This window comes from Cynoglossus semilaevis, chromosome 14 (assembly GCF_000523025.1).
Source record: "Cynoglossus semilaevis isolate Cse_v1.0 chromosome 14, Cse_v1.0, whole genome shotgun sequence".
NCBI classification, from domain to species: Eukaryota; Metazoa; Chordata; class Actinopteri; order Pleuronectiformes; family Cynoglossidae; genus Cynoglossus; species Cynoglossus semilaevis.
Window position 1 is genome coordinate 22,505,921 of NC_024320.1, and position 11,418 is coordinate 22,517,338.

Here is an 11,418-nt window from a genome sequence, read left to right on the forward strand (position 1 = left end):
AAAGATCCATCCATCTATCCATCCATCCATTCATCTATCCATCCATCCATCCGTCCATACATCCATTCATCTATCTATTTATCTATATAGCTATCCATCCATCCGTCTATCCATCCTCCGTCCGTCCTTCCATCTGTCCATCCATCCATCTGTCTATCCATCCATCCATCCATCTTCAACCAATTTTAAGTTGTGTTTTTCTATATTCTTCCGTGTTACCCCTCCCCCGCCCTCTCGGCGTTTTCTGTTCTTTAAATTATCGTATCATGATTGTTAGCCTAGCGGCCCGCAGCTGCTGAGAGAACTGCAAGGAGGAAGTGTCTCCTTCGGTAAACCCGACACACAAGACAAGTGCTCGAGTCAGCAGATAACAGAGTCGGTTCCCCCCACAGCCATGTGATCAGCAGCACACAGGAGACCACAGAAACAGAAGCAGACGCGTACAAGACAGAGCGAACACCCAATCGATTAATTACTGTCTTTATGGACTGGGGTGGAGCGTCTACGCCGTCTGGATCTTTATGTCCGAAAAATGAACCCAAACTGTTTTGACTGAAGCTTCAGTCAGGGTTTAAAAAGTACGTGGAGCTGTGTTGGAAATTCTGTGGAAACTCAACATCACGTAAACATACACACACAAATATATATATTTTTTCATGAAGTCCATTTGGGGTCAAGTAACTACGTAGTTTGTTACTATTTAAACATCTGTGTGCAAGCAGTCGCTTTAGGGCTGGAACTTTGTAGAAACTGTAGAGATTTACTGTATATGTGTATATATATGTATATGTATGTGGATATATGTATGTATATAATATATATTATATATGTATATATGTAAATATATAAAATACATACATATTTAAATATATACATACATATATGTATATATGTATGCATGCATATATTGTACGTATGTATGTATATATATGCATATACGTATGTATGTATGTATTTGTATGTATGTATGTATATGTATTTTTTTTTTCCCGAAAACTCTGTGTTTCTGTGTGAAAGTTTTCCAGGAGTACAGTCAAGGACAACACACTGTGTGTTTTAGCCACCCTATCTGACAGCTGAACATGTTTTCCCCACATCGTACCGCCGCATGTCCTTGCTGAGTTGCTAGTAATACGTTGAACGTGCCAAGTTTACATGCCTCCACGAGGAACAGATAAATGGAGTAATCACTTCTCCAGGTGTTCCCTCGTAAAACAGTATTCAGTATGTGTGTGTGTGTGTGTGAGACGCAGTAATGCACACAATAAATGCATTTCGAGCTCGGCAGCAATGCTGAATTGTTGACGTACTTTGCAGATTTACCCTCGTACGTCTTTACATCATACATTCCATAAAGTCAACACAGACGTGTTAAATTGATTTTTGAGTAATTGTTGTTATGAGAGAAAACAGAGGAGACGACCTCACGGTCTCCTGGTGTCCATCTTAACTTCTCTCTCTCTCTCTTTCTTTTTCCTCCCTCTTCATCCCTCACTCCTGAACTGCAGCCAAAACACATATAAGTGAATGTTGTGAACATGTCTGGAGAAGCAGTAAGTTGGGCTCTGGCCCAGACTCAGACAAACACAACAGGGAGCAGGTGCAGGAGGTACCTAAGTAGCCTATTTATAACCAAGGTTTCATATATTTCAGTTTGTTTGATAATGCGTTAATAATGCATGTGTTTCATAATGTCCTCTGGTATAATCTCTGTGGAATTATCTCCTGTTCTTTGTCACTGGCCTGTAAATTTGAGCTGTTATATATTCGCAAAAATCGTTGAGACCATCGACTAATAGTTAGTTCACATTGTGGGCATCACTCGAAGAAGCAAAATTTAAAAACAAAACACATAAATAAAAACGTATGAACTTTCCTGTATAATTTCCAGTTTTCACATTTGCAAAAATGAACAAAAATGTTATTTTTTTTTTCTAGTGAGCAAATAATTGTTAAACCAGCTAATAATGGCCTCGTAGACTGTATGTGAGTAATATCGTAATCTGTTTGCAAATGTAGATTTCCCTTTGATGGCCTCGTAGACTGTATGTGAGTAATGTGTTTGCAAATGTAGATTTCCCTTTAAAGCCTGTGGGAGTTCGTGGATTGATGACGCATCTTTCTAGAAAACACAAAACCGAGCGAGAACGTTGTGGAAGAACCATGATGGTTTCTCTATGTTAAAGCTGTGTCTTTTTTTTTTCATTTTAGTAAGAATCAAGAAACTAAAAACGATTTTTACTAAATTATTGCAAACAACACAAATGACATACTTCCACCGTCTTCATTTCCTGCCCACTCTTTTTTTCTCAAGAAGGGATGTGTGGTCTAGACAGCCTTAGGTAAAACACATTTGTGGTCGACAATAACCACCTATTACGCTTTTACCACATCATAAATTTACAATTCTAGGTTGCCCAGTTTGTCATTTTGTTTTAAAATATTAAACGTTACGTGAATTCAAGAGGCTGACGGTGTGTATTGCTCTGTGTCGTCTCTGACCCGATCTTTGCTGATACTGCTATTGATTTTTTTTTTTGAGGCAAGACTTTGTCTCATCAATATTAAATGAATCTATATGTCTGAACTTACAAGCAGCAGTGAAACCTAATCTCTAATGGATACGGAGTCTGCAAGAAACATTTAATTTTGAATCACGGAAGGACTTTAATCAGAATGATTAGACATACTTAAACACCGGATTAGTTGACATTCCTTCCAAAAACATTACACCAGGGGTCCCCAACCCTTTTTTTGTACCAAGGACCGATCGGCCGGTGTCAGCCGTAACTGTGGACTGGTAATACCGCAACATCTTTTAGACTTTATCTGTCAGTATCAGAGTCTGAATGAGCTGTTGTTTTAAACATTGTCAGATTATCTTTGGGATATGACTGGATTATTTTTGGAATGAAGTGAATTAGTAAAACTGAAGTACATTTTTTCCACTGTGTCCCATTTTGGCCTGGTACCAAATGACCTACAGACCGGCACCGGTCCCTGGACCCAAGGTTTGGGGATCCCTGCATTACATCACTTATTACATCACCACGTCATGCTCTCTTCATTAGCAGTACTTGTCACAGAAGGCTGAACACATGCATATGTCATTATAAGTCTCCAAACACATTTGGTAAATTCTCAATAATACCTTTTTATTTTTCCAAACCTTATACCTTGTTCATTCAGGGTTGTTATTAATGCAGTCTGAACTGACAAAGACTTTGAAGACCAGAGAACAATAACGATCGGTTCTGCCGCAGCAGTAGTCCCTTCCAGCTGTTTTGCAGATGTTTGGCCGCTGACACACTCGACAGACCTTGAGGCCGACGTAATCGCCCTCCTAAATTTTGGCTACTACTATCTTTAGCCAAATGACGTTGTCAGAGAAAGAGAGAGAAAGAGAGAGCGAGAGTCTGAGTCTTCCGCCCTTAGGGGTGAACTTTTTTCAGGATTAGAGGCGGGTCTGGAAACAGAGGAAATACTTTTTATTCCTCGGCTCTTAGAGTGTGTGTGCTTTGGGATCAGTCCCAGACTAAAACGTTCCCTCTCTGGTTTTAGATTGAAGTGTTCTTCCATTATACTTTTGGTGCCTCGAAGAGACCTTCATATTTTTATTTTTTGTATTTGACATTTTGTTTCAGGCCTTAAAGTATTTAAATGTATGCAGTACCTTTCCTTTTCAGTGGCCCATGCTGTAATTTAATCTGAGACTTGCGTCATCTTTGCACTTTTACTGATTCCACACAAACACACACACACACACACACAGCAGTGGTGCCCATGAGGGATGAATATAGAAGCTAACCTAATGCAGTATTTTATGGCTTCTTTTTATGAGGGATACGCCGTATATTTAAAAGTGACGGTTCGCATCTGAATAGCTATTTATTTGTGGTCTTAGATTCGTTTAAGAAAAACAAACCAAAATAGGTTGAAATTAAGAATACGAGTTCCGTTCCTGCAGTGTGACGTTACTCGATTTTTGAGTCGCAATATGCCTTGTGTCACTCATATATGCTAACACAGTGGTAACATCATAATCTAAACACAAACGAAAGAAAGCAGTACTTCAGAATGATGAAACAAGACTTTCTTAATAAATTTATGGGACATTTTGACCCAACTGCGAACCATCGGAGGCCGAGGTCATTCTTAAATCAACCTCCTGTATTTCTTTGTGTGATAAATTGTAGATTTCCTGTGTTTGTGCAGATACTACCGGGACGCATCATATGCTGGTAGCTATTGTGCAACGCATACTGTTACACTTGCCAGGAATGTGGCATCTATTTCTGTCTGGTGTTGATTCTAGTGACAGCAACCTCTGTACATAATCACAAATGAATCAACTCTGAATGGGTGCATGTGTGTGTGTGCGTGCGTGTGTGTGTGTTTCTATTTAGACCTCTGGAGTTTCTAGCTTTCAGGCATTATCCTTAAAAACCAAATTCGTAGTTTTTCTGCTTGCAGGCTTGAACTACTGCAGTTATTGGCCTCCTTTTCCCATTAATCTTTATTTAACAGCAGAGAATAGACGGGCCTTTGATGGTAAACCATCTGTTTAGTGCTCCAACGAGTCAGGGTGGCTGGTTTAAATCTCGCAGAGGCATCAATTAGAGTCAAAGGCGTGCTGGGACACAAATAAGTATAATAATTACAGGATCATCTGCGTACTGGAGTATCTGTCGTACAGGGGTTTGGTGTGTTCTGTATAAACAAAGATGACAACAATGTGTCTGCTCCTCAGACCGCAGGTACAGATCAGAAGACGTAGAACGCTGCCTTGTCTCTGTGTCTCCTTTTTTCTGTCTCGTCTTAAAGTTCACACCTCACTGACAGGATGAGCTGAATGATAGCTAATCAGACGTGTTTGCGTGAATGCTTTCATGTATGTGTTTTGTTGAGGCTGCAGATGAAAGGCAGGATATTAAGAATGCAAAACGCTTCTGAAGTCGGTTAAGGCTGCCAAAATCTATCCCTGCCCCTCCCCCACCTCCCCGCCCCCGATATCTTGAGACTCCCTGCCTTCTGTAATTGACCTGCGTTTGAAGTACAGTAGCTCAGTCAGATTTGGCTTTTCTTCTTGAGCCCAGGTGGTCCTTCTTTAGGTTGGCAGCCTTGTTGGAATTTCTGAGGTTCATCTCAGTAGGAGGGCACAGCGGGGGATGGAAAGGGCGGCTCCTGGTATTAAAAGTGATTTCAGACTCGCTTTCTTTTTTCACTTTTTCAACTGGTAATGAAAAACGAAAAACACTCGGTATAAGAAACAATTGGCAGAAACTAAAGATTTCATTGTGTACTTCCCTATAGACGAGGGATTTGAAGACACCAGTAAGATCTGATGTACACACTCCAACCCAGTAGATGGCAGTAATGTGCATAGAGTTCCTCTTCTAGCTGCAAAGAAGATGCACACGAAGGATCGAGTTATCAAAGCACACAAAATGTTTGAACAGAGTTGAAAGACATGACCACATTGCTCGGCTTGAGTCTTTGTGCAGTTGGGTTTTTTTCTGACAGCTTGGTTGTCTTAGCACGTTGGATCAGAACACAGTTAGCATTTCATTGGCTATTGGTTAGAAGTTATTAATTCCTCGGGATTTCCCTTTGGGAAGTTAAAGCCAAAATAAGTCATATCAAAGCCTCTTATCTATTACACTGATTTTTTTTTTTTATTGTGTCCCACTGCTGATACAAATGTTCTGACCGTGAACCTGCCTCAGAGGGCAGTTAGGAAGGTTAGTCTGTGAAGTTTGTGCATAGAAAGAAACAACTTTTCTTTTTAAAGCCGGGAGCTTTACGTTTCTTCTACAGGAGGGAAGTGTTGATGGACAGTAAACTGCTAAAACTTTATTACATCTAAGATATTTCTTTGTTAATTTATGTCACTTGTTGTTGGCTGTGAAGAGGGAACAACAAAGCAAGAATTAAATTACTGTGGACCGGTCATTTTCCAAATCAAACCTCCTTCAGACTTTCTTCTGTCAGTATCAGAGTCTGAATGAACTTTGACCTGTTGTTCTGAAACATTGACAGATTATCTTTGAATGAAAACAGTAAAGGGATATGACTGGATTATTTTGGAATGAAGTCAATTAGTAAAACCAAAGTAGATTTTTTCCCACTGTGTCCCACTGTGGCCTGGTACCTAATGACTTACGGACTAGCAGCAGTCCTCGGACCGGAGCTTGAGGACCCCTCACTCTAGAATATAACCAAATACAGACAGCTTGTGAGATAATTTGTCAAATACTTTTTATTCACCTCTAACCTGGTGAGATACCCAGTGCTGTGTACTTTTCCCAGTTTTACTTTCAACAACTGCCCGTCCTGTGTTTCCTGACTTGTTTGCAGTGTCAACATTAAAAGAAAAACATAAATGAAGCCCAGGCTTAACTACTGTAGTCTATTGAAACGTGACTGTGTGTGTGAAGAGTATTTAACAGTTGAATTCACCACATCTGTGTTTATGTGGCTGATGTTAACACCGTCTGCTTCAGCAAATATTTGAACTCAAACCTGTGTTTGTGTGAAGATCCCTCGGTTTCCTTTGGATGTAGCGTCGACCGTGAAAACGTACCACAGTGACCGCGTATTATAACCAGATGATGAGTCTTATATTACTGGAATTTTTTTTTTTTGCTATTTAATGTTTGTCTCCAGTGTTGAGGCACTGACAACTTATTGACGTTCAGTGATATAAGTTTTTTTTTTTTTTTGGAGTCTCTGACATTAAAGCCAGGTTTCTGTAGCTGTGGTTCTGTTGATGACTCTCCCAGGCCTCAGCCTCCCCCTGCCTCTCCCATCTCTGGGTGTGCTAGTACTTTATGAGTCGAGCCTCATGTTGCTGCTAGCCTCCTCCTTTCACTGATTTGGGTTTGTTATGTGACACCAGTACACTCGAAATGTCAGCAGTGTTTTTGTTTTTTTATGGTGCTTTGCTATATAATACCAGCTAAACAATGGTGTATTATGGATCCACATTGTAAATAGTACACTGGGTGTCAAAGTGTATGTGCTGCAGAACAGAAGTCCTTTTTTTATGTGTGGTGACTGCAAAACCATCGCACATGATGTCTGACGGTGGAGCCTGGATCAGGTTTTGGTATCGTGTTTCAGTCTTTGGGCTCAATTTCAGCTGTTTCCCTGACTGTTGTGTGTGTTTGTGTGTGTGTGTGTGTGTGTGTGCTCATAAAAGCCCAGTTCCTGGAACATACTTGCATACAGATCAGACATTAAACAGTGGGATGAATTATACATATTTTGTTTGTCTGATGTGTTGAAACTATAGATTTTCTTTTTATTTCAGCCCTTGTTTTGTGTGGAAATCACCAGTGATTTTTAAATACAATATCCTAACACCCAAGCAGCCTTGGAATACTTTTTTTGGTTTTAAACGTTGCCATAACACTTTCTGTTTTTCTCCCTAGAAGACGCCGGCGTGCGCTAGTTGTTCTGTTTACCGATAAGCCCATTATCCTCGTCCCTGCTCTCCTGGAACACTTTCTCCCCTTAAGGCTGCATGAAAATGGCCTCGGATGACCTTAAAAATTCAGCACCACGTTTACGTGATTAAAATTTAATTTTCCGCTCACTAGAATTTGACAGCGTTTTGGCATTCAGAGCTTTTTTTTTTTCATCCGATGATAGCATAACAGGAGACTAAATATTTTATGGCGTTTCATTCATTTTTTAATGATCTCTCTTTCTCTCTCGCTCTCTTCCTGTTTCCAGACTGCCAAAGGATACATCCTCCTCTTTGATGTGCTCGGTATACGAGATGACAAGTACCTCTATGAGCCTGTCTATCTGAAGTAAGTGTATTCACACTGACAAACAACGTCACTGTCAGTCACAAACGTAATTCACCATATTACAGTATATTCAGTCTCTGGCAGAAGGTCTAGTGTAAAGAAATATTTTTCTAAGACTATGAGATGGAGGGTCCACGGGCGTGATTTTTATGTATTTGACCAGACAAAAAAACCCCACAACTTCAGCCTGGCTTTACTGCTATGTCAAGTAAAGTGCTAACAATGATAAGAGAAAATCAATTTGTCCACATGACCATTGTCTAAGTTCATTCAATCGTACGTAGTATAACATGTCCACAACGAGGGGCATTCAGGTACCATCGGAAATTAGTTTGTATTGTATTGTGGTTTAAACTGAGAATAACTAACTATAATAATAACATTAACTAAGAATTTAACTAAGAATTTATATATACATATATATATATAAGATATGATAAACTAACAATAACTGAGAATTTGTTTGTCTTTAAAGAGTTGGCCTTTGGAGGGAAAAAACAAATATGGTACAATGCTTACATTACAGAAAAGATTTCTATATATATTTGGTATCGCCATTCAGCTAAAAATATTAAGATATATTATATTATTCGATAATTTAACATATTTAGCATATTGCCCAGCCCTACTCCTGCTGGTTTGATAATTATTTGCTATAAAAACTATTATTTTCTTACGTTTATTGTATTGTATTTTATTGTGAATGTATAACAAAAAAAAAACTACTCCAGTTCTGGAAGTCTCTGTCGGAGCTGCTATAAAACAATCTCACCGTAAGGTGTTCACGAGTGCTTCACCGCTCAAGTGCTCTGTTTGCTCACCTTTAATTTGTGAAAATAATTTTTTCCGACCGATCCTTGAAAATGAAATGTGAGAAGCTAATGACTCTGACCTTCTCAGCAATAATAATAACGACACAAATCTACGTCATGTCAGCGAGTGTACAGAGCTGCTGTGCTGTCGACACAAATCTACGTCATGTCAGCGAGCGTACAGAGCTGCTGTGCACACGTTTCCCACACCAAGCTACAGTCCCTCTGCTTGCTATCCTACAAACATCTGTATTGTGTGCTTTTGTGTCTGCCTCCTGTGTGAACTGGAGCGTTTCACATTCCTGGACGACATACCAACAGAAGTGGCGAGTGGGGGCATGTCCAGCGGTCCTTTTTTTTTTTTTTTTTTTCTTTTTTTTTTCACCATCCTAAGATGGAAAAAAGAGTTGTACTTCGTTTAACCTGTGAGGAAAACTAATGTTTCTTTGTAAATAATGTGTTTTCACAGAGGAAGTCCCCGTGTGAAAGTGACCCCGGGCTATAAGGAGGAGCAATGTGCCCCCGCTCTGTCACTGGAGATGAAGAAGCCTGTGGATTTGGAGGCCCCCATCACCAGGTTGATGTTTTGTTTGTTTTTTTGTTGACGTTTTCCATCGTCCAGCATCTGTCTTCCTTGTTTTGTCTCCCAGAGTTCCTCTTGTCATCTGCCCGGCATTTGTGTAGAAACCACTAAATGATACTTCGAGCTTGCTGTGTGTTTTAACACGACTGCTCTCTGTAAACAGAAGAATGTTCCGCACACTGTGCACCACGTACTTATTCATTTCCCTCCAGTGAAAGCTCAAATCAGAGGCATTTCTTTGACGTCCAAAGCAAATTTTCACAAATCAAATCCAACCAGTCGTGTTATTCTAGTTTGGATAATTTACCAGCCTTAGACATGGATTAAACACTTGTCCAAATCATCGACTGCTCTGACATCATCGACTCGTGTTGCAGCGTTCGTGTTGGTCTTGCTCGGGCTGTTCAGCGGGCATTAGAAGAATGTGAGCCATTGTGTTTGGTGCCGGTGGCATGTTTAAGCTTTATGCATTTAGCTGGGAGTAAATGGGTTGGAATTTTTTCCACTTTCTCACATGGAAAGTTTGCAAAGCCAGAATGGAATCTCTGCACCTCTGCTCTCTTGGTTGTAGACATGGAGTCCTTTAAGGAAGTACACATCAATCTGCAGTAGGTTGAGGCAGAAGAGAAACCAGAGCCGACTGGAGTTGAGAACCAGATATTTAGCCTCACTCCTTGTCCGTGTCAGTCTGTCACTGACTCTTAGGAGATCCTACAGTTCTGGCGTGTTAAAAGTAGACGAGCTGTGTATTTGGTCGTCTGCGTTTCAATGCAGGTTGCAAGAGATGTTAAAATACATTTTTTTATGTATCCTAAATAATTAAAAACAGCTTGGAACTGTTAAACACATCTGTTGTACAGTTTAATGTTTACTCTGTTAAACTGAACATATATATATATATTTTTTATTAGAAGTATAAACTGGTTTAAAAACCAAAAAGCACGGTCTACTGCCTCTGTGGTTCCTTTGTGCTATTGATGATTCCCACTTCTTTCCTTTTTCACCTCCGCTCCTATCGGGCGTACAGTATTCCATCGAAGTTGACGTCTTTGTTGGCCAAGTGACAGCAGCTGTCACTCCTCAAATTTGTCTTCATTGTTTTTTTTGGGTTTTTTTATCTGGACTTTTTTTATGTGTTCCATTGTCATGTCTCCAGGCTGTCTACAGAACACAGACCACTGGGTAGACACCTGTACAAAAAAAAAAATAATTTCAGAGAGACACTGATTTTTGCAGGACGTGTGTTGCCTCCTACCGCTGTGAAAATCAACTCCTCCGGTCTCCCTTTCCTTGCTCTGTCATTTCCTTGCTCTGTCACTCTAGCAGCTTCTTCTGATTGCCTGCTGCGTCATCTTTGCTCTGATAATTGGCGAAACAGCAATGGCATAATAATAAGTCCATCCTTCTGAGCCTTTGTTTGTTTGTTGTTTGATCAGTAGACTGTGAGAAAGAGATGTTCGTGAACAAAAAAGAACATTTCCCAGAGATTGTTTGATCAGTAGACTGTGAGAAAGAACAAAAAAGAACATTTCCCAGAGTTGGTCTTAATTCTCCTTTACTAAATTAAATAATTAAATTATAAATAAATGTCAATTGTGATCCTGTTTAGAGGAAAATAATGATAAAGAACAGGGGGTAGTTCATATAAATAAGGGATGTGTTTGTTGAACAAATGGAGCCCCTAATAAGGTCAGGCAGCAGAAAATATATAAAAACATTACGTTACAAAACCATGACAGTCGTTCTATTGGTTTCAGTAGACTACGGTTTAACAGTTTTTGGAAAAATGGCTAGAGACGCGGAGATACCGGTACCAGCGATACCCTAAAAATAGCGCATATCTAAATCTCTGAAGCAGCAAGTCTTGGGTTCGATTCCCAGAGGAACCACATGCTGTGTTTCAGCCAAATATGGGAAAAATAAAGCTCAAATTATTATTATTATTATAAGTTATATATTTAGTTTTTTTTTATTCCTCATGTTCTACCAGCACTCCGTTTGAAATATACTGGTAGATCTTGGTCTACTTTTTGGCTACCTCGATCAAAATCATCAAAGAATCCACAGATTAGAACAAAAACAATTATTATTTGTCAAGTTTTTTGACAGTGAACCAGTCACTGTACACACAGAAACACACTGTGTGTTGTCTGGTGTGTGTGTGAGTGAGGGAGCGCTGGCACTGAACGCTCTGTCACAGCCCCCC

The 11,418-nt window shown here is 39.8% G+C and overlaps 1 protein-coding gene across 2 annotated transcripts in view; it reads left to right on the plus strand.

The window, feature by feature from the left end:
- ric1 (RIC1 homolog, RAB6A GEF complex partner 1) overlaps positions 1-11,418 on the plus strand; it is a 34,534-nt gene that overhangs the window by 9,968 nt on the left and 13,148 nt on the right. For both annotated transcript variants that reach the window (XM_017038853.2, XM_008325912.3), the window contains exons 3-4: positions 7,738-7,817; positions 9,099-9,206. In XM_017038853.2, the coding sequence (XP_016894342.1) occupies positions 7,738-7,817; positions 9,099-9,206 (188 nt within the window). The remainder of the gene's footprint in view (positions 1-7,737; positions 7,818-9,098; positions 9,207-11,418) is intronic.